The sequence below is a fragment of the Balaenoptera borealis genome (assembly GCF_965194805.1).
Source record: "Balaenoptera borealis genome assembly, chromosome: 5".
NCBI classification, from domain to species: domain Eukaryota; kingdom Metazoa; phylum Chordata; class Mammalia; order Artiodactyla; family Balaenopteridae; genus Balaenoptera; species Balaenoptera borealis.
The window spans coordinates 134,689,470-134,712,577 of NC_138862.1; the positions used below are offsets into that span (position 1 = coordinate 134,689,470).

The following is a 23,108-nucleotide window of genomic DNA, read 5'->3' on the forward strand; positions in this document are numbered from 1 at the left end:
TATCAAGTCAGTACCTGTTAGGCTATTGAAAAAGTTTTCTTGAAAAGAAGAAAGGGTAGGGCTATACACTAATATAATCATCAGATTGAACCAAATACTTTTACCTGTGTGGGTATGTGTAAAATAGTTGTGTGCTGTGAACTGCCCCAATATACTTCTTATTTCCCCAGAGAAGAGTCTAATTCTAACTTCAAGAAGTTTTCTTATACTGACACAACATAGAGCTACAAGGGACTATCAAGATTTGCTAATTCCAAACTCTCACTGTATCGATGAGAAACAAAAGCTCAGAGAGAGGAAGGACTTTGCCTGGAAAGGTGCCATGTTAAATCAGCTTGTTTGATACTGGTACTAGTTCTCATTCAATATTTCTTAAAAGTGTTTTCTAAAAAATTTATATTGACTACCCCCTGCTATATAATCTATTGCATATGTAATAATTTGAACACTGAAAAAAAAAATCAAATTCATAAGTCCAAGAGGTAGAGGCTATCCAGGCACCCACACATACTCTTCTGAGGACGTCACTCAGCCTTGTGGGCTCTGAGTCTTCTTCAGGACTTGGGTTGAAGCAGAACAAAGCCAGATAATCTCTCCTGGCTCTGACAGGTCTGAACGGTTAGATGGGAGCAATGATCCCTGACCCAGGACACTTTGAGCTGTCTTGGGAGCAGACTTTTATATTGTTTCCACCCATAATACAAATGGCAACAATAACAATGATAATAATAATGAAAATGACAGCTGAAATTTTAATGATGGTGTTTACTATAAGCCAGACACCCTGTTCTATGTTCCTTACATACTCAAACTTGTTTAATCATCCTCACAACAGTCCTAATGAAGTAGGAACTATTATTATCATTCCCATTTTTCAGATGAGGAAACCCTAAAATTGGGTAAATTGTTCGAGGTTCCATACTGAGTGGGTGGTAGGGCTAGTACTGCAACACAGGCTGTCTGGCTCTAGAGACAGAAACTCTATGCTATCCTGACTCTCAGTGCTGTACCAATCAGAGCATTTCAGGTCCTTTAGGATGTCCTTCAGTAGGAAATCTTGGCTAGCCCTGAGAGAAGCCTTTCAGGCAGGGGCTGACTTCCCTGATTTCAGGTCCCATCGGGAACCATAATCCACCATCAAAGATCCCTGGGGCTTTAGACAAGCCATTCAGGGCATCAGACCCTGGCAAATATAGAAAACACAGACAACTAGATGCTCTGGGGCAGAAGGAAAGGAAGGCAGGCAAGTTTGGCCTTTGCTTTTCTGTTGCTTGGCAGGGAAAGAGGGTTAGTGGTCTATTAAGCACAGTGAGTTGATCACAAAGTCAAACCCTGGTTTTATGGAGACATAATTTTACCTGAGTCATACTTGATGAATGTAGTGAGGTTATAAAAAGATGTGGAATTATCTGGCTAGACAGACTACGGAACAATTAGACAACTAAGAGGACAACTCAGTAATCAATTTTGATGCAAAACTGTTCTTTTTTGGAAATCCTCTCAGCTACACTGAAGGCATGCTGCTTTCCATTTACCTATTTTATTTTGATCTACTGATATTTGCTGGGCTGGAGCACATGGAGAAGACTTCATTTATTAGCCAGTAACTTGTGGAAAGGGACTTGCTATGGTCCCAGTGCACATGCCTGGCATGGGAGCCAGTAACTGAAATATGAGACAATCTGATTGTAGAAACTACCATGACACTTGGGGCAAAAGATTTTTTGATTATCCTGTACCAGTTTTACAATCTATTTTCTATGTATACTTTTTATTCTAATAACTATATGTCTGTGTATCTCTATGTCTATGTTTTAATTTTCTCCAGTTTCCAACCAGGCATTTCTACATGGGAATAATTACATTATCTCAAGCTCATCACTTCTATCCTTTTTGAAGACTTTTCTCTTATTTGACTCCCGGGTCTTACATATGGCAATGCAAGAGCAAGGAAGGGTGGGGGGCCGGGAGATAAATTGAAAAAAACAAGAGGTATATTTAACTTAGAAGTCTGTAATTTGCATTCCTTTCTTTTTCCAAAATAGAGCCAACTGTGAAGAAGTAAGCAAATAAATCCCTGAGGGGGGTGAATGTGGCAGTGAAAGTGAAAGCTGGGATCAGGTGTGAGCGAAGCACATTATACCTGAATTCCATAAACTTGCCATCTGTCCAAGTCCACCAGAACTGCCCAGAGGATTTCTGAAGCACAGATTGATAATGAATTGCAAATTTAACTCTGACTTTGTCTTGTCTCAAGGTAACTAAATTTACCCTTTGAAATCTGCCCTGACTCTGCAAAGAGAAACCTACCCCACCGTGGTGCATGACTCTGGTTAGGGAAATTTTATTGATCTTCTAGATAATATTTTTACTTGATGTAATCCTAACATATCCATCTAGAAAAGAGTATACATAATTCATGCAGTCGAATAAATAGAGTAATAGAAATTTAATACAAGAGTAGCCGGTTTTGCTTTAGTGTGTGTTACCCTAAATAAAAGTCGTTACCGTGGTAACATAAACTCAGTCTATATATGATAAACAACACTGAGCTGCTTGAACAAATTTTAAGAAGCATATTATATTAATAACTAATGTTTATTAAGGGCCCATCACATCCCAGAACCTCTATCAGTTCTTCCCAAGCTTTAATATGCATACAACAAATCTCCCAAGGAATTTGTTAGAATGCTGATCCTGAGTATTTGGGGGAAAATGGTGGTTACACTGGAGCATAGTTTCTGTATCTTCCTTGAATCCCCATGTAAAACAGAGCAGCTAGATAGAAAAACTAAAAACCAGGGCCAACATTTTCAACAAAGTTAGGTGACAAAGTGTCTCCTTGAACCTCAAGGTACAAGTACATGGAGACAAACCACAATTGCCACGTGACCTGCACAATATCAGCATCTGTGTGAGAAGAAGCAGAGAGAGTCAATGGAGTGATTGAAGGACCCAACAGTAGAAGACCCTCAAAACAGTCAACAGGTACTCACTGAAAAGCACAAGGGGCCAATCTAAGAACAGCAGCTAAAACTCGTAGAAGTTCTGCCCAATCCAAAAGCAGGGTGAATGCAAGAAAACCCTAGGGTAAGGCCTGAAGGGGCTGGAGCAGAAAAGCTCAGGACTATCCAGTAGAACTTTCTGCAATGATGGAAATGTTCTAAATTTCTGACTACAATAACCACTAGCCACATGTGGCTATTGACCACTTAAAACATGGCTAATGTGTCTGAGGAACTGAATTTTTAAAAAAGTATTTAAAAGGAAAAGTGAATGCAGGTGCGCTCACCCCTTCTTACAAGAACACTGGAATCACAACTAACTGCTGAACAACCATTAATAAAAAAACGCTGGAACCTACCATAAAAGACACCCAACATCCAAAGACAAAGAAGAAGCCACAACAAGATGGTAGGAAGGGCACAATCGCAATAAAATCAAATCCCATACCCGCTGGGTGGGTGACCCACAAACTGGAAAACAATTATACCACAGTTCTCCCACTGATGTGAAGGTTCTGAGCCCTATGTCAGGCTTCCCAGCCTGCGGGCCCAGCAATGGGAAGAGGAGTCCCCAGAGAATCTGGCTTTGAAGGCCAGTGGGATTTGACTGCAGGACTTCCACAGGACTGGGGGAAACAGAAACTCCACTCTTGGAGGGGACACAAAGTCTTGTATGCACCAGGACCAAGGGAAAAAAAACAGTGACCCCATAAGAGACTGGGCCAGACCTACCTGCTAGTATTAGAGGGTCTCCTGCAGAGGCAAGGGGTGGTTGTGGCTCACAGTAGGGACAAAGACACTGGCAGCAGCCATACTGGGAAGTACCCATTGGTGTGAGCCCTCCTGGAGGCTGCCATTAGCCCCACAAAACAGCCTGTAGGCTCCAATGCTGGGACACCTCAGGCCAAACAAGAAACAGGGAGGGAACACAGCCCCACCCATAAGCAGACAGGGGATTAAAGTTTTATCGCACACAGGCCTGCCCACCAGGGACAAGACCCAGCTCTACCCACCACCAGTCCCTCCCATCAGGAAGCTTGTGCATGCCTCTTGGATAGCCTCAGCCATGAGACAGCAGACAGCAGAAGCAAGAAGAACTACAATCCTGCAGCCTGTGGAACAGAAACCACAATCACAGAAAGTTAGAAAGAATCAAATGGCAGAAGAATATGTCCCAGATGAAGGAACAAGATAAAACCCCAGAAAAACAACTAAGTGAAGTGGAGATAGGCAACCTTCCAGAAAAAGAATTCAGAATAATGATAGTGAAGATGATCCAGGATCTTGGAAAAAGAATGGAGGCAAGGATTGAGAAGGTGTAAGGAATGTTTAACAAAGACCTAGAAAACTAAAGAACAAACAAACAGAGATGAACAATACAATAACTGAAATGAAAAATACACTAGAAGGAATCAATAGCAGAAAAACTGAAGCAGAGGAATGAATAAGGGACCTGGAAGACAGAATGGTGGAAATCACTGCCATGGAACAGAATAAAGAAAAAAGAATGAAATGAAGACAGTCTAAGAGATACCTGGGACAACATTAAATGCACCAACATTTGCATTATAGGATTCCCAGAAGGAGAAGAGAGAGAGAATGGACCTGAGAAAATATGTGAAGAGATAATAGCTGAAAACTTCCCTAACATGGGAAAGGAACAGTCAACCAAATCCAGGAGTGCAGAGAGTCCCAGGAAGGATAAATCCGAGGAAGAACACGCTGAGACACATAGTAATCAAATTGACAAAAATTAAAGACAAAGAAAAAATATTAAAAGCAACAAGAGAAAAATGACAAATAACATACAAGGGAACTCACATAAGGTAATCAGCTGATTTCTCAGCAGAAACTCTGCAGGCCAGAAGGGAATGGCACGTTATATTTAAAGTGATGAAAGGGAAGAACCTACAACCAAGAATACTCTACCCAGCAAGGCTCTCATTCAGATTTGACAGAAAAATCAAAAGCTTTACAGACAAGCAAAAGCTAAGAGAATTCAGCACCACCAAACAAGCTAATGTCTAAAGGAACTTCTCTAGGCAGGGAAAGAGACCAGCAACTTAAAACAACCTTGCACATATAGAGACTGCTATATCGAAACTTCACGGGACCAGCAAACCCAAAAACTACAATAGAAACACACAAAAAAAAGAAAAAGAAACCCAAAAACCACACTAAAGATGGTCTTCAAACCACAGGAAAAGAGAACAAAAGAGGAAGGGAAGAAAAAAGACCTACAAAAACAAACCCAAAACAATTAAGAAAATGGCAATAGGAACATACATATCAATAATTACCTTAAACGTATATGGATTAAATGCTCCAACCAAAAGACACAGACTGCCTAAATGGATACAAAAACAAGACCCGTATATATGATACCTACAACAGACCAACGTCAGACCTAGGGACACACACAGACTGAAAGTGAAGGGATGGAGGAAGGTATTCCATGCAAATGGAAATCAAAGGAAAGTTGGAGTAGCAATACTCATATCAGACAAAATAGACTTTAAAATAAAGACTGTTACAAGAGACAAGGAAGGACACTACATAATGATCAAGGGATCAATCCAAGAAGAAGATATAACAATTGTAAATATATATGCACCCAACATAGGAACACATCAATATATAAGGCAAATACTAACAGCCACAAAGGGAGAAACCAACAGTAACACAGTAATAGTGGGGGACTTTAACAGCCCACTTTCATCAATGGACAGATCATCCAGACAGAAAATCAATAAGGAAACACAGAACTTAAGTGACACATTAGATCAGATGAACTTAATTGATATTTATACAGCAATCCATCCAAAATCAGCAGAATACACATTCTTCTCATTTACACATGGAACATTCTCCAGGATTGACCACATGCTGGGCCAAAAAGCGAGCCTCAGTAAATTTAAGAAAATTGAAATCATATCAAGCATCTTTTCTGACCATAATGCCATGAGATTAGAAATAAACTACAAGGAAAAGAACTGTAAAAAAAGCACAAACACGTGGAGGCTAAACAATATGCTACTAAACAACCAATGGATCATTGAAGAAGTCAAAGAGGAAATCAAAAAATACCTAGAGACAAATGAAAATGAAAGCATAATGATTCAAAACCTGTGGGATGCAGCAAAAGCAGTTCTAAGAGGGAAGTTTATAGAAATACAATCTTACCTCAGGAAATAAGAAAATGTCAAATAAACAACCTAACTTTAAACCTAAAACAACTAGAGAAAGAAGAACAAACAAAACCCAAAGTTAGCAGAAGGAAAGAAATCATAAAGATCGGAGCAGAAATATGTGAAAAAGAGACAAAACAATAGCAAAGATCAATGAAACTAAAAGCTGGTTCTCTGAAAAGATAAACAAAATTGATAAACCTTTAGCCAGACTCATCAAGAAAAAATGGGAGAGGACTTAAATCAATAAAATTAGAAATGAAAAAGGAGATGTTACAACTGACACCATAGAAATACAAAGGATCATAAGAGACTACTACAAGCAACTGTATGCCAATAAAAGGGACAACCTGGAAGAAATGGACAAATTCTTACAAAGGTACAATCTCCCAAGACTGAACTAGGAAGAAATAGAAAATATGAACAGACCAATCACAAGCACTGAAACAAACTGTGATTTAAAAACTCCCAACAAACAAAAGGCCAGGACCTGATGGCTTCATAGGCAAATTCTATCAAACATTTAGGGAAGAGCAAACACCTATCCTTCTGAAACTGTTCCAAAAAATTGCAGAGGAAGGAAAACTCCCAAACTCATTCTGTGAGGCCACCAAAACCTTTGGTATTCTATGAGGATACCAAAACCAGACAAAGATACTACAAGAAAAGAAAATTACAGACCAATACACTGATGAATATAGATGCAAAAATCCTCAACAAAATACTAGGAATCCAAATCCAACAATACATTAAAAGGATCATACACCATGATCAAGTGGGATTTATCTTAGAGATGCAAGGATTTTTTGATACCTGCAAATCAATCACTGTGATACACCACACCAACAAACTGAAAAATAAAAACCATACGATCATTTCAATAGATGCAGAAAAAGCTTTTGACAAAATTCAACACCCATTTGTGATAAAAATTCTCCAGAAAGTGGGCATAAAGGAAACCTACCTCAACATAATAAAGGCCATATACGACAAACCTACAGCTAACATCGTACTCAATGGTGAAAAGCTGAAAGCATTTCCTTTAAGATCAGGAACAAACAAAGATGTTCAGTCTCACCACTTTTATTCAACATAGTTTTGGAAGTCCTAGCTATGGCAATCAGAGAAGAAAAAGAAATAAAAGGAATACAAATCAGAAAAGAAGAAGTGAAACTGTCACTGTTTGCAGATGACATGATACTATACATAGAAAATCCTAAAGACACTACCAGAAAACTACTAGAACTCATCAATGAATTTGGTCAAGTTGCAGGTTACAAAGTTAATACACAGAAGTCTGTTGCATTTCTATACACTAACAATGAAAGATCAGAAAGAGAAATTCAAGAAACAATCCCATTTACCATCGCATCAAAAAGAATAAAATACCTAGGAATAAACCTACCTAAGGAGACAAAAACCTGTAATCCAAAAACTATAAGATGTTGATGAAAGAAATTGAAGACAACACAAACAGATGGAAAGATATACCATGTTCTTGGATTGGAAGAATCAATATTGTCAAAATGACTATACTACCCAAGGAAATCTACAGATTCAATGCAATCCCTATCAAATTACCAATGGTATTTTTCACAGAACAAAAAATCTTAAAATTTGTATAGAGACACAAAAGACCCCAAATAGCCAAAACAATCTTGAGAAAGAAAAATGGAGCTGAAGGAATCAGGCTCCCTGGCTTCAGACTATACTACAAAGCTACAGTCATCAAAACAGTATGGTACTGGCACAAAAATAGAAATACAGATCAGTGGAACAGGATAGAAAGCCCAGAAATAAACCCATGTTCCTATGGTCAACTAATCTATGACAAAGGAGGCAAGAGTAAACAATGGTGGAAAGACAGTCTCTTCAATAAATGGTGCTGGGAAAACTGGACAGGTACATGTAAAAAAAATGAAATTAGAACATTCTTTAGTACCATACACAAAAATAAGTTCAAAATGGATTAAAGACCTAAATGTCAGACCAGACACTATAAAACTCTTAGAGGAAAACATAGGCAGAACACTCTCTGGCATAAATTGCAGCAATATCTTTTTTGACCCACCTCCCAGAGTAATGGAAATAAAAACAAAAATAAACAAATGGGACCTAATTAAACTTAAAAGTTTTGCACAACAAAGGAAACCATAAACAAAACAAAAAGAAAACCCAAAGAATGGGAGAAAATATTTGCAAATGATGTGACCAACAAGGGATTAGTCTACAAAATTTACAAACAGCTGATGTGGCTTAATATCCTCAAATCAAACAACCCAATCAAAAAATGGGCAGAAGACCTGAATAGATATTTCTCCAAAAAAGACATACAGATGGCCAAGAGGCAAATGAGAAGATGTTCAACATCGCTAATTATTAGAAAAATGTAAATCAAAACTACAGTGAGATATCACCTCACACCAGTCAAAATGGCTATCATCAAAAAATCCACAAACAGTAAATGCTGGAGACGATGTGGAGAGAAGGGAACCCTCCTACACTGTTGGTGGGAATATAAATTGGTACAGCCACTATGGAGAACAGTATGGGGGGTCCCTTAAAAAACTAAAAATAGAGCTACTATATGATCCTGCAATCCCACTCCTGGGCATATATCCAGAGGAAAACATGGTTTGAAAGGATACATGCACCCCAATGTTCATTGCAGCACTGCTTACAATAGTCAGGACACGGAAGCAACCTAAATGTCCATCAACAGAGGAATGGATAAAGAAGAGGTGGCACATACATACAATGGAATATTACTCAGTCATTAAAAAGAGTGAAATAATGCCATTTGCAGCAACATGGATGGACCTAGAGATTGTCATACTGAGTGAAGTAAGTCAGACAGAGAAAGAGAAATATTGTATGTTATTGCTTATATGCGGAATCTTAAAAAAAGATACAAATGAACTTATTTACAAAACAGAAACAGACTCACAGACTTACAGAATGAACTCATGTTTCCCCGGGGAGAAGGTGGTGGGAGAGATAGTTAAAGAGTTTGGCATTGACTTGTACACACTGCTATATTTAAAATGGATAACCAACAAGAACCTACTGTATAGCACAGGGAACTCTGCTCAATATTATGTAACAACCTAAATAGGAAAAGAATTTGAAAAAGAATAGATACATGTATATGTATAACTGAATCACTTTGCTGTATACCTGAAACTAACACAACATTGCTAATCAGCTATACTCCAATATAAAATAAAAAGTTAAAAAAAATCGAAACTGAAAAAAAAAAGTGAATGCAATCCTTCTGCCATATCATCCCAATATACTACCATGTTTTGGGGGAGAGTCATAAAATTTTAGAAACAAAGTTTGGGTGAATTTCAGATCCTGCTCATATCAGCTCTTTCTAATTACTTTCTTCCACAATTGAGCTTTACAACGTCTGAAGGAAGATCAGCTCATCGCCCTCCCCCATGGTGGTCCCATGCCCTACACACACTAAGCATCTGGCCACAGAAGAACTGAGGACAAGACCAACAGCAGGGGGAGAGAGAAGGGAAGGAAGATCACAAGGGGGCAGAGGGTAAATAAAGGGAAAGATTTTTTGCATCTTTAGCTATTCTTGGGGACATGGTCATAGACTCCATACAAACCATAAAGTCTGGGAAATAAACATGACAGTGTTCAAAGCTGGGTCGAGAAGCAGGTTGGCAACAATGATGAAAGCATCTCTCCACTGCCAACTGTTACTAACTCAGCCCCCCACTGCACAAAGGCTGGATGTGGCAACAGCGTGTGTTGCTCATGTGGCATAAGAGACTTCACACTTTGGAATCTAAAAAAAAGGTACAAATGAACTTATTTACAAAACAGAAACAGAGTTTCAGATATAGAAAACAAATTTATGGTTACCAGAGGGTAAGTGGAGAGAGGGATAATTTGGGAGATTGTGATTGACATATACACACTACTATATATAAAATAGATACTAAGAACCTGTTGTATAGCACAGGGAACTCTACTTAATACTCTGTAATGGCCTATATGGAAAAAAGAATCTAAAAAAGAGCATATATATATATATATATATATATATATATAAAGCTGATTCACTTTGCTGTACACCTGAAAGTAACACAACATTGTAAATCAACTATAGACCAATAAAATTTTTTTTAAAAAAAGATACTTTACACTTTGAGGGAATGGCTGTGTTCCAACAGCTTTCATCATCTTTGATAGTTTCCGGAGGATCTTTTAAGATGGACAGAGCCTCAGAAGTAGCAGAATACCCCAAATTAACAGAAGGCCTGCCTTTCTCCCATTTTTCTCCACCAGACTTCTCCCCATTCCCATCTGTTTTCTGTCGCAGACTCTGGTATCACTATAAGACCATCTCTCCTGGTAGATTGCCTACTCTTTGCAAATATCCCTTCCCCTTCCTTCTTCTGGGGGTGGGCTTCCTTCCTTGTTGATATTGGGGTTGGCCACATGACCTCCCCAGTCTCTGATGTGAGATAAGAAGGGGAAGCTTCACATGCAGGTGCAGAGGTAGCACAGCCCCTGCTCTCTGTCTTAGCACTAGGCAGGCTCATTCCAGACCAGGACACAGTCTGAGTCCTGGACCTGGGACACTGGAGCAGAGGCAGAGCAGGCTTGCAACCTGGAGCAGAGGCTCAGGTAACCTTCAGTCCTCGTGTAATGTGAAAATGAAATACATTTTATAAGTACCTGAGATTTTTGGAGCTCTTTGTTATTTCAACAAAGCTGACTTATATACCATCCCCTTGTTTAACAACGTTCAGCAGCTTCTCATCCTGCAGGAGGTAAAGTCCAAGCTCCTTTGCATGGCTCCATGGGTCATTCACCACGTGAACCCTGACTGCCTCCTCAGCCTCGTGTATTTATTGCCACACCCCCTCTGCCACATACACACACACACACACACACACACACACTTCATCCTCAGCTAGTCAGAGGACACCGAGCATTACTACACTTCCATGTCATTACAGTGCTCCCAGGGGCTTTCAGGAGTCAGAGAAGGCCCAGGTCACTTGCAACTACTTTCAAATTCTCAGCATATTTTCTAAAATGAAAAAAATACCAAAACAGAGTTTCAAAAATTATGATATATTATGAAAATTTTACGTTTACTAGATTAACACCTTTAACATATATACACTCATTTGGATATAACTGCAAACACATACATTTGAGGCCCATTGTGAGGGAGAAGGCTGAGGGGAAATGGCTCTTTGGGCCAGCTTCTTTCCCTGCACAGTCCACCCCTCCTCCCCCAGTGGGCATCCCCTACCTTCAGTCATGGGCACTGGATCTTTCTGCCTGAAAGGCATTTTGTCAAACTTTTCTCCATCCTTCCCCATCCTAAGCAGCATTATCCATTCTCTGAGACTGTAGCTGATGCTCTGCATCTTCACCCTAGCAGTGAATCACTCACTCCTTTATACACAAGAGCCGTGTACACACTCCTTGTATTGCATTATAACAACATATGGCAATTTGTTTATGTCTGCAAATCTTTTGAGGACAAAGACCAGAACTTACACGTCTTTTTTTTTTTTTTGGAGTATAATTTCTTTACAATGTTGTGTTAGTTTCTGCTGTACAGTGAAGTGAATCAGCTATATGTATACATATATCCCCTCCCTGTTGGACCTCCCCCACCCCATCCCACCCATCTAGGTCATCACAGAGCACGGAGCTGAGCTCCCTGTGCTCTACAGCAGGTTTCCACTAGCTATCTATTTTACACATGGTAGTGTATATATGTCAAACCTAATCCCCCAATTCGTCCCACCCTCCCCTTCCCCCCTAGGTCCACACGTCCATTCTCTACATCTGTGAAGAACTTACACGTCTTGATGTTTCTTTCTTTCTGTGAACAACCCATGGGCAAGAGGTAAACTGGCTTTCCGGGTGGAAAGGTACACCCTGATTTGTAGCATTTATTGATTTCTGTGGGGTTGAGAAAAGATGTGGATAGCAGAGCCTTGCGAGCTGGTCTGAGCTGGCTGCCGCATGCCACTGAGTTATGCGAGTGATGGAGAGATGGTGCTGGAGCCAGAAGGTGGTCCAGGGCTGGGATGAGCGGGAGAAGGGAAGCCAGGAGGAGTGGAGGGAGAGTCTGAGGCACATGGGAAAGCTGCTGGTCCAGTCTCTCAACTGAGGCCCAGGTTCTTGGGATCCATCCATCAAATGCACCTGCAAGGAGAGTACCAGACTGTTTTCCTGGCACAAGCAGTGTGGCCTCCTCTCCAGCCATTTCTTGAACTTCTTAAAATAAAGAAAATGAACAGTGCCAACTTGTCGTAATGGAGACCCAGACTACAGGCTGTGTCTCAACTCTACCTATTGTCCTCCTGACAAAGCCCTGTTCTAGTCACCACTATAAATAATAAAGCACCTCAAAACTTAGTGCCTTAAAACAACAATAGTCAGTAATTTTGCTCATGAATCTATTCTCTCAGAAATTGACAGGGAGGCCTTGAATCTTCTCCCCACGGCATTTGCTGGGCAACCTCAGTTGAGGCTAGAAGATCCATTTCCAAGTCACTCACATGATTGGCTGATTGGTGTTGGCCATTATGTAGAAGCTCAGCCAGGGTTAAAGCCCAGAGGTCTCGATTCCTTCCACACTGTACTCCCAGTGTGCTAAACAGGCTTCCTCACAGCACCATAGTTGAATTCCAAGAGCAAGGATCTCAAGGGAATCAGACAGAAGCGTTGTCAACCTTTTATGACCTAGACTCAGAAGGCACATAGTAACAATTTTGCCATAATCACAGTCTTACCGAAATTAAAGGGGTTTATTCACTAGGTGAATAAACAAGCAAATAATAACAAGCCTCAGAGAGGTGGGGGCGTGGGGAGAGTAAGTGTCCAGAGTTGCTCCAATATATCATCTAAAATGTCCAGTTTTCACCAATTACGAGACATGCAAAGAAACAGGAAAGAATGATCCATACATGGGGGAAAATAGCAGGTGACATAAACTACTTGAGAGAGCTCCAATGTCAGATTTAACAGAAAAGGATTTCCAAGCAGTCATTTTAAATATGTTCCATGAACTAAAGGAAACTATTTAAAGAAGTAAAGTATGATAAAATGTCACATCAAATGGAGAATATCAGTAAACAGAGAGAAATTATTTTTAAAATCAAATAGAAATTCTGGAGTTGAAAAGTACAATAACTAAAACAAAACATTCCCCAGAGGGGCTCAACAGTAGATTTTAACTATTAGAAGAAAGAATCAGTGAACTTGAAGATAGACTGACAGATATTATGCAATCTGAAGAACAGAGATAAAAATGAAGAAGAATGATCATTGCATCAGAGCATGTGGGAAACCAGAAAACACACCAGCATACACACAGTGGGAAGACCAGAAAGATAGGAAAGAGGGAAAAGAGGAGAAAAAAATACTCAAAAAAAGAAAGGCTGAAAGCCTCCCAAGTCTGATCAAGTTTGATGAAATATGTTAATTTACATGTCCAAGAATCTCAACTAACCCCAGGTAGGATAAACGCAAATCCACACCTAGATACATTGGGTAAAAATGCTGAGACAAAGAGAAAATCTTCAGAGAAAACATTAAGGTCTTGGTTGAATAAACTGTTGTGTCCAGGAATAGAATACTATGCAAACATTTAGATGATATGTAGATATATTTTGTTGCTACAGAGCAATGTTCTATTTTGCTAAATGAAAAAAAGCAGGTTATAAAATTATACATAGTGTAATTATTTTTTGGAGTAACAAATAAACTTAGATGGGTACATGAAGAATTTAGCACATTAAATGTCAATCACAGAGTAAGAGCTCCACAGAGGGTAGCTATTCCTGGTTCTTTTGCTGCTGTTGTATTATGCCCTTTTAAAAATCCACCAGTCCAGGCTAACATTATCTGCAGAGTTTGCATCAATCATTTCATGCTCATCATTGAAAAAATATATTAATACTCAAATTTACTGCCGCTGACTTAAGTGTTTCCCTATCTCAGCTTCTGCTGAGTGAAAATAATGATGCCAGTGCTCAGTCTCCAAGAAGCCTCACTCCCCAGGAAGGTGAAGCTGTCCAACAGTTTGCTCTGAAGCCACACAAGAAGTTCCCAGAACATGGGCAGGTGAGAGCTTCCTTCACCGAGAGGCAGCTGATGGGGCTGCTGGCTGCCAGCTACTTGAGGCCCCACATTAGCTACAGAACCTGCTGTCAGGTTGGCCTGTTTCTCCCTTTTCCTAAATCCGTCACCAGAAAACAGGCTTGTTTTCCTCTCTACTCCCTTCCCCTGTCTACCCTGGGAATGCTCTTCTGTGAGGATACTTTCTTAGTCCTGGCAGACCAGGCAGGTGCTGGTTCCTCTTTGTTTTCTTCCACCTGAAGCTAAGCCTTGTCTAACATTTCCGTCCACAGTCACTACACTTTGACTCCAATGTTGGGTGTGAACTAGACTCCTCCAGTGTCCCCTACTCAGTCAACTACCATACCAGACCCCTGAACAAAACTTTGAGAGCATCCCATTATACTTTCCCCACCACCATTAACTCCACTTAAATCACCCAAAGAATGTATGGCTATCTGGTGACCTCTCACAACATGACAAATAAGGCCAACAATGAATAGTCTGTTTCCTTTCTGCTTAATTACAGTACCATTATTCCAATAGTATTGTCATTGTCCTTTATTTGTTTCTCCTACAAAAATAATAAGATCTAACTATCCATAGTTTAAACCAATTTAAAGAACTAGTCTAGGAACCCAACTCATATATTACATTTTTCCTGTGGGGGAAAAAAATGTTCAGCAATAGCTTATACAAATCAGCCATGTTCAAAATATTGTCCTCAGTGAACCTAATTATCCTAACTTTCCAAATAATTGTTTATAAACTTTTAGATCCTAACTCACTTTTAAGAAAGGGACTTCCTGTACTTGACTGCTGTAAATAAATGAATCCCAAAAGTTTTAAGCAGGTTGCAGAAGGAGGATAAGGTTACATATGGGCGAGCATTAACAGATGAAAATATAGTTAGTATTATAACAATTCTTCTTCTTTAAGCATTATAAATAAATATATACAGCCATTAGTGCTAAAGCAAAACACCTGTCAATTATTCATAAGTGTTTCCAATCCTAAGACAATATTCCACAGTAAACAGATGCTACACATCTGTTCAGTGGATTCAGTGGAAAAATTCTCAACCCGATTCCATCTAAATTTTCTAAGAGTGTCTCCCAAAGATGACTCACTACACTTATATATCTGCCACTATAATTTATATTTCTCTGTTATTCTTTCCACTTTAGGTTCAACAATAGACGTTTCATTACCAGATAAGCCCATTTTGATTTGGATACAACCAAGGTAATTACTAAATTCATAATAAGGTGGTTATTTGGGGTCATGATGATGATGAATCCTTACGTAGAACTTGCTGAGTAGTTGGTAATCTCTGCAAAGAGAGCTAACCTAATGCTTGCAAAAATATATTAAAATTCTCCTGCATTTCTATATTTGGGAGGTATTGGCTTTTTTAAGTTTTGCCTGAGTCAGATATCATTTTTCTAAGCCTAAAACATTATAGCAATACTGTCTAATATTCCTATGATTCTTCATGCAATACTAGAAACAGTTTTTTGTTTTATGTTTTTGGTTTTTTTTTTTTTAAAGAAGTAAGACAGACACAACTGAAACAAAAGACTCTATGCCCTCCTCTCTGTGGGCTCCTTTGCCTCGGTTTTCTAGGTGACGTCCATCCGATTTGGCAAGCAAATATAGACACCTGTCAAAAGGAGTCAACTTTCTTGCTATACGTAATTCCAAGACTTAAATGATGAGCTTCATAAAATTAATTTACTCTTCATTCAAATGACATGATGTAACATCTTCCTGAGATACCATGTAAACTTAATCATGAAGAAATTTTATATTTAAATCTATTTTAAAATGTCCATAATAATAATAAAAATAAGTGTGAAGAGAGATTTAGGTATGTAACTCAAATTCAATCCAAAGTCCAAGATTAGTTTTTCTCTAACTGGAGAAAGGTACACCAAAAAGAGCAAGAAGATTTTTCCTGAGGGTCAGGAATGCTATCACTTTTGATTTGGATACAACTATTGAACAGCCATGGGCAAATAGTAGATGTTCAATAAAGCAAAGTGTAAAGAAACTCATTCATCTGAACATATATTTGTGGGTTTTTTCTGGTTTTTGTTTTTGTTTTTGGAGGGAATCAGGGAAGGTTGTGATTGAGAAAAGGTGATAGGTGAATTGGAAAAGACCACCAGAGAGGAAACTAGTTAACAATGAAAAAAACCACTGAAGAACCTAGAAATGTATAATACCAAGAGTGATTGAAGGGGCAGGATGGATAGGGATCTGCCCCAGCCAGACTTAATCGTGACAGTGTTCTCTCCCACTTGGGAGGGACCACAGCAAGAACAGGAGTAATGACCTTGTTGAAAATCCCAAGGCATAACCCCTGCTGTGTTTATTTTTCCCTAACCAGAGAAAAGGTAACTTTCTACTTTATCTTCTTTAGAAGAATGAAGTGGGCACAATATTTCACACTGCTCATCTTTGAAAGCTCAGAACTACTTTAGTTGATTTGCATACAATAATTATTTACTTAATTAACAAGTTCTCAGCTAAATTGTCCTTTCAACCCTTAACAAGTTGAAAATTATATAAGATTCCTCTTCAAAGGAAAGGAAATTTTCCCCAATTAGGATCTATTGCTATCAACAGAATACAATTTTCCACATGGCTTCTTGCACTGAGATTTAAACTGGTTCCCCAAAGAGGAAGGAGAAATTCCTTTGGAACAGAGCTCAAAGAAGCTGAGAAATCTCAAATGTATCTATCAGCGAAAACCCAGAATTTTTTTAATTTAAGTTGATCCTTAAGGCTAATATCTTTAGTAAAAATTCTTAAAAGCAACCAGAAGACAAAAATTAAAGGTAAGCTATATATTCCCCACAGAGGTGGAAGTTAACCTTAAAAAAAAATAAAGCACAGTGTTTAGAATTACAAATGCTTTATGTAATAGACTAGCAGAAACATATCAAAATTTAATGTTTATAATACATTAGGAACTTTCCCTCGTGGTTCAAGAAGAAAAAATCTAAACCAACCAGTTAATCTATGAATAAAGAGAATTTTTGAAATCAATTTAATGGGTTATATCAAGTTTCTAATCCAAAAGACCTTCTTTTACACTGCTCACAGAATAACTAATATTTAAAAGGGATAAAGTGAGTGTACGTAGTAAGTAAATGAGCCTAAAAACAAAATGCACCATCTCTCAGGGTAGCAAATGAATAAGGCGCCTGGACCAGCCCATGCACACTCACCAGATATCCGACTTTGTGTCATAGCCTTGGTGTTTCAGAGCCTCCGGGCTCATATAATGGGGAGTTCCAGTTAAAGTGGTGGCTAGATCACAGGATCCCATTAAGAGTCGAGAAACTCCAAAATCCCCTTGAAATAATAATTTTTATGAATACTTTAAAACACAAAAATCAGTACTGTGCTGGAAATTAACAACTGTCTAATTTGACAATTTTAATATGCAATGATTCATACCATTTTAAAGGGAAAGAAAAGTCACACATTTTAAATTATACAATACTGGTGAATAGCTTTAAAAATAAAAGCCTTATAGGAGAAAGAAGACTTTGAAGACAGGAAAGTGAATTATGTAAGCTAAAACGTTTTTTCTCGAATTATGGAAAACCAGCAACTTGAAACAAAAAGCTATTTCAAGTCTGAATAACAACAAACAGAATGATTCTGGAAGCACTGAATATAATGACTTGCAATTTTATCTGAGGGGGGAGAGTTTGTTCTTCATTTACAATAAAGAAATTTTAAACAAAAAACCTGAGACTTTTCAAGAACATGACTATAAAAATTTGAATCTATCAGCTTCGGTATACTTGCCTAATTAGTTGCATGCTTTTATGTTTCCCCCTCTAAGAACACCTACATAAGATCAAACAATCCAGTAGCTGTTATGAGTGTAGGTACAGTTCTAAAGGAGAACTAACTATATCAACATTTTAATTATCTGTGATAACTGCTAATTGCTTGTGATAAAATAAGTGGGGGAGTGGGAAAACTGTAGTAATCAAACTAGTAAAACAAGTCTAATCATTTATTAATGGTTAGTGCATGGCATGGAATAGGAACTCAGAAGATATTTGTTGAATCTATCTAATATGTAGCAAATGTTTTATACCTCAGTTTATATCAGATAATCAGAAACAAAATAATTGGGTTTTTTGTTGTTGAGCACAACCAATCAAGAACAAAAATTTAGTAAGTTTGAATAAACCAATGATTATTCTAACACTTTTAGGTACTTTATACTCCAATTTGATATATTAATAACATCTAGAATATACTCTCTCATAGAATACATATTTCTTAAAATCTTACCAATTTTAAGTAGATTATTTTTCAGAAATATATTATTTGATTTCAAGTCTTGATGAAGTATCCTCCTACAAAAGGAAAAAAAGGATATACAATTTCATGCAAATATAAAATTTTAAAATCCAAATATAAATAATATATATGAGTGAATGTGAAGTGATTCACACATAAATATACACTCCCAGAGATATATCTTTCAATGTTCAAAAGCTTCAAAGTCACAACATTTTCTAATTTCACTAAGAAAATCAGAGTTTTAAAACAAAGGTTTTAAAGACAGAGAAACATGTAATTGAGAGAAGGTTGATGTGCTTCCAACTATTTCAATAGGCCAGATTTTATTGTGTTTTAGTAGCATGATCTACATTGTACTATATCCAGTAACCATATACCCAGTTCACAGAGGAGTTATCACAAAGCTTTATAATCTATTATATACTATATATAATCTATTATATGCATATATATTATATCTTTATATTTATAATATACTATATATATTATAATCCAAATGTTCACATTTTATATATATGTGGAAATAATGTTGATGATGGTATTTAATAATAGATAACACTTAACAAGTTTTACTGTAAACCAGCAATGTAAATTATGTCAGTTAAGATTTTCATTTCTGAAATTATGAAAAATCAGACAACTTGAAAACCTTTGCCTAAAAAAACACCCAGAAATGTTGAATAAAGTATGTAAGTCTCTTCACATATAACACAGCTGAACCCCCAAGAAAATGAGGCAAATCCTTTGGGATTATACAAAAAGAAAACTGAAAATCAGAGGGAGCAATAGGTGCTGATGTCTCAGCAGCCCGAGCAACTCAGAACTCACAGCAGCCAAGACCTTGAGGCCATGTAATGTGGAGAGCTGGAACTAATATAAACACCTAAAGTCAGAATCCTATATGCAGTCCATATCTTAAGTGAAAATATGACCCAAGAAACACTCACTCACAAGTAAACAAAATGGAGAAAAAAAATCTCTCCCTTCATATTTTGCAACCATGTCTCTCTGCTCACTTACATTTGGAATTCAAATATGCAATAGCTGTATGGCTTAAGACATCCCAAACCAAGAAATTAACATAAAAATTGGTTCTCAGCTGTTAGTACCCTCTTGAGGTATCTGGCAGAAGCAAATGCAAACTGAATCAGCAGATAATATATAATAAAACTATACTTCAAAGCTACAGTAATCAAGACAGTATGGTACTGGTACAAAAACAGAAATATAGATCAATGGTACAGGATAGAAAGCCCAGAGATAAACCCACACACATATGGTCACTTAATTTATGACAAAGGAAGCAAGAACATACAGTGGAGAAAAGACAGCCTCTTCAATAAGTGGTGCTGTTAAAACTGGAGAGCTACATGTAAAAAAATGAAATTAGAACACTACCTAACTCCATACACAAAAATAAACTCCAAATGGATTAAAGACCTAAATATAAGACCAGACACTATAAAACTCTGAGAGGAAAACACACTTTGACATAAACCACAGCAAGATCTTTTTTGATCCACCTCCTACAGTAATGGAAATAAAAACAAAAATAAACAAATGGGACCTAATTAAACTTAAAAGCTTTTGCAGAGCAAGGGAAACCATAAACAAGATGAAAAGACAACCCTCAGAATGGGAGAAAATATTTGCAAATGAAGCAACGGACAAAGGATTAATCTCCAAAATATACAAACAGCTCATGGAGCTCAATGTCAAAAAAACAAAAAACCCAATCAAAAAATGGGCAGAAGACCTAAATAGACATTTTACCAAAGAAGACATACAGATGGCCAAGAGGCACATGAAAAGCTGCTCAACATCACTAATTATTAGAGAAATGTAAATCAAAACTATGAGGTATCACCTCACACTTGTCAGAATGGCCATCAACAAAAAATCTACAAACAATAAATGCTGGAGAGGGTGTGGAGAAACAGGAACCCTTTTGCACTGTTGGTGGGAATGTAAATTGATACAGCCACTATGGAGAACAGTATGGAGGTTCCTTAAAAAACTAAAAATAGAACTACCATATGACCCAGCAATCCCACTACTGGGCATATACCCTGAGAAAACCATAATTCAAAAAGAGACATGTACTCCAATGTTCATTGCAGCACTATTTACAGTAGCCAGGACATGGAAACAACCTAAATGTCCAACAATAGGTGAATGGATAAAGAGGCTGTGGTACATATATACATATGGAATATTATTCAGCCATAAAAAGGAACAAAATTGGGTCATTTGTAGAGATGTGGATGGACCTAGAGTCTGTCATACAGAGTGAAGTAATCCAGAAAGAGAAAAATAAATATCGTATATTAATGCATATATGTGGAATCTAGAAAATAATATAGAGGAACCTATTTGTAGGGCAGGAATAGAGATGTAGATGTAGAGAACGAACATGTGGACAAAGTGGGGTAGGGGAGGGTGGGATGAATTGGGAGATTAGGTTTGACATAAGTACACTACCATGTGTAAAACAGATAACTAGGGGGAACCTGCTGTAGAGCACAGGGAGCTCAGCTCAGTGCTCTGTGACGTCCTAGATGAGTGGCATGGGGGGGTGGGAGGGAGGTCCAAGAAGGAGGGGATATAGGTATACATATAGCTGATTCACTTCGTTGTACAGCAGAAACTAACACAACATTGTAAAGCAATTTTACTCCAATAAAATAAATAAATAAATAAACCCCTGCGAATTTCAGATAACTTAATAGGATATAAACTATAAAATAAGTATATTTCAAATGATTAAAATAATAAAGAATAGAAAACACGAGATAGAAACAGAATATTATCAAAAAAAGATGATGCTGATTTGAGAAACAACCAAATAGAATATCTCAGGGGAAAATGTGACCATTGAAATTAAAAACTCAAGATTAAGACCTCAGCTTCCAACTATGATGAAGTAAGCTTATATCACACTAAATCGCCCACCTTCCACAGTTGTATCGAGACCACTGCAAAATTTAAACAATATAAAATTTGGGTAAATTTTTTAACAGCTCTTTGAAGATATCAGAGATCAGTCAAGGCGAACAAAGGCAGGCAGCACTTGAGGGGCCAGAACCTAAAAGAAAAGAGATGCACTGAGATGAGCAAGCACTTCCCACTGTGTTTTCCTCTCAGGCATTTGGCAGAAGCAGAGTGTCGTGGCCCAGAGCTTGCAGCAGTTTCACTGAGGTTGGAAAACAAAAACTGTAGTTCAGAGATACAAAAGGCAGCCAGGACTCGAGGGGCAAATTTTCCAGAGAAAAGGGAACAAAAGAGAAGTAAGTCTGACATTGTGAATAGATTTTATTCTGAGGCATTTGCTGAATCCTAAGCTGCTCAGGGGCAAGACATTCAGGAGAAAGCAGCTGCTAAGAGGTAAAAAACTAAGCAGAGTTTTCAGTAGATTCACAAAGCTGAGGAGGAGTCTTGGTAAATAACTAAAACCTTCAGCTGAAAACCCTGAACACTGGAAATAAAGGCAAACTGGAAGTAGACCAGCCCTCACAAACCTAGCCTTAAACTATCTCAGTCCTAATTGGATCAAGGTGATCTGCATCTACTACCAGCCAGCAAAAAAAATCAAATCCTCTCCAGAGGAAGATAATATCATCCAACATCTCTACACTATTTTACATATATTGTCCAACATTCACTCAAAAACTACAGGCATGCCAAGAGACAAGACCAAATGACCAAAAACAAAACAAACAAAAAGAAACAAATCCATATGTGATCCACCTACTGGAACTATTGGACAAGGATTTTAAAGTAACTATGATATGTTTAAGGAACTAAATGACACAATGAGAAAACTAGATTCTATAAACAATTTTTTAAAAGAACTGAATGGAAATTCTAGAATTGAAACAAATATAATTAAAATTGAGAATTCATTAGATATGTTTGAAAGCAGATAAGATGCAGCAGAAAAAAAGATTTAGAAATTGGAATAATGGTTAGTGAAAAACATTCAGTTCAAGTACTGAAAAATAATATTGATACTTAGACTAGGCAAGTAGAAGATGAGTTATAGATATAATACATCAACAGCCCCCACATATATAAATATGTAAATAAGTAAATCACCACTAGGTATTTTAAGAACAAGGCAAACGGTATGTTAGAAAGCAGTTATGGGAAGTAATTGGCTGGTGCTGTGGTAATAGAACAATAAAATATATGCAACAGACCAGATATCAAGCTACCTGGTAAATTTTTTAAGTATAATTTGACTTTGTGGCTACAATAAGCAAAAACGGTTCCAGAAAGAAAGTCCTTTCATGTGCTTTGTTAATATCCTTTCCTTTGAAGTATTTAGAAATCAAGTCCAAGAAATAACAAGGTGACTAGCAATATAGACAGTTGACATAAAATCTTTCTTCTAAAAAGCTCAAGTAGCTCTCCACCTATGTCCCCATAATTTCTATTTTCATGATGCCCAAGAGAGTTAAGTGTCCTG

The 23,108-nt window shown here is 37.7% G+C and overlaps 1 protein-coding gene across 1 annotated transcript in view; it reads right to left on the minus strand.

Moving 5' to 3' along the window:
* NEK11 (NIMA related kinase 11) overlaps positions 1-23,108 on the minus strand; it is a gene marked incomplete at its 3' end in the record, with an annotated part of 277,731 nt that overhangs the window by 178,240 nt on the left and 76,383 nt on the right. The window contains 2 exon segments of the mRNA XM_082393620.1: positions 17,542-17,668; positions 18,629-18,693. Of these exon segments, the coding sequence (XP_082249746.1) occupies positions 17,542-17,668; positions 18,629-18,693 (192 nt within the window).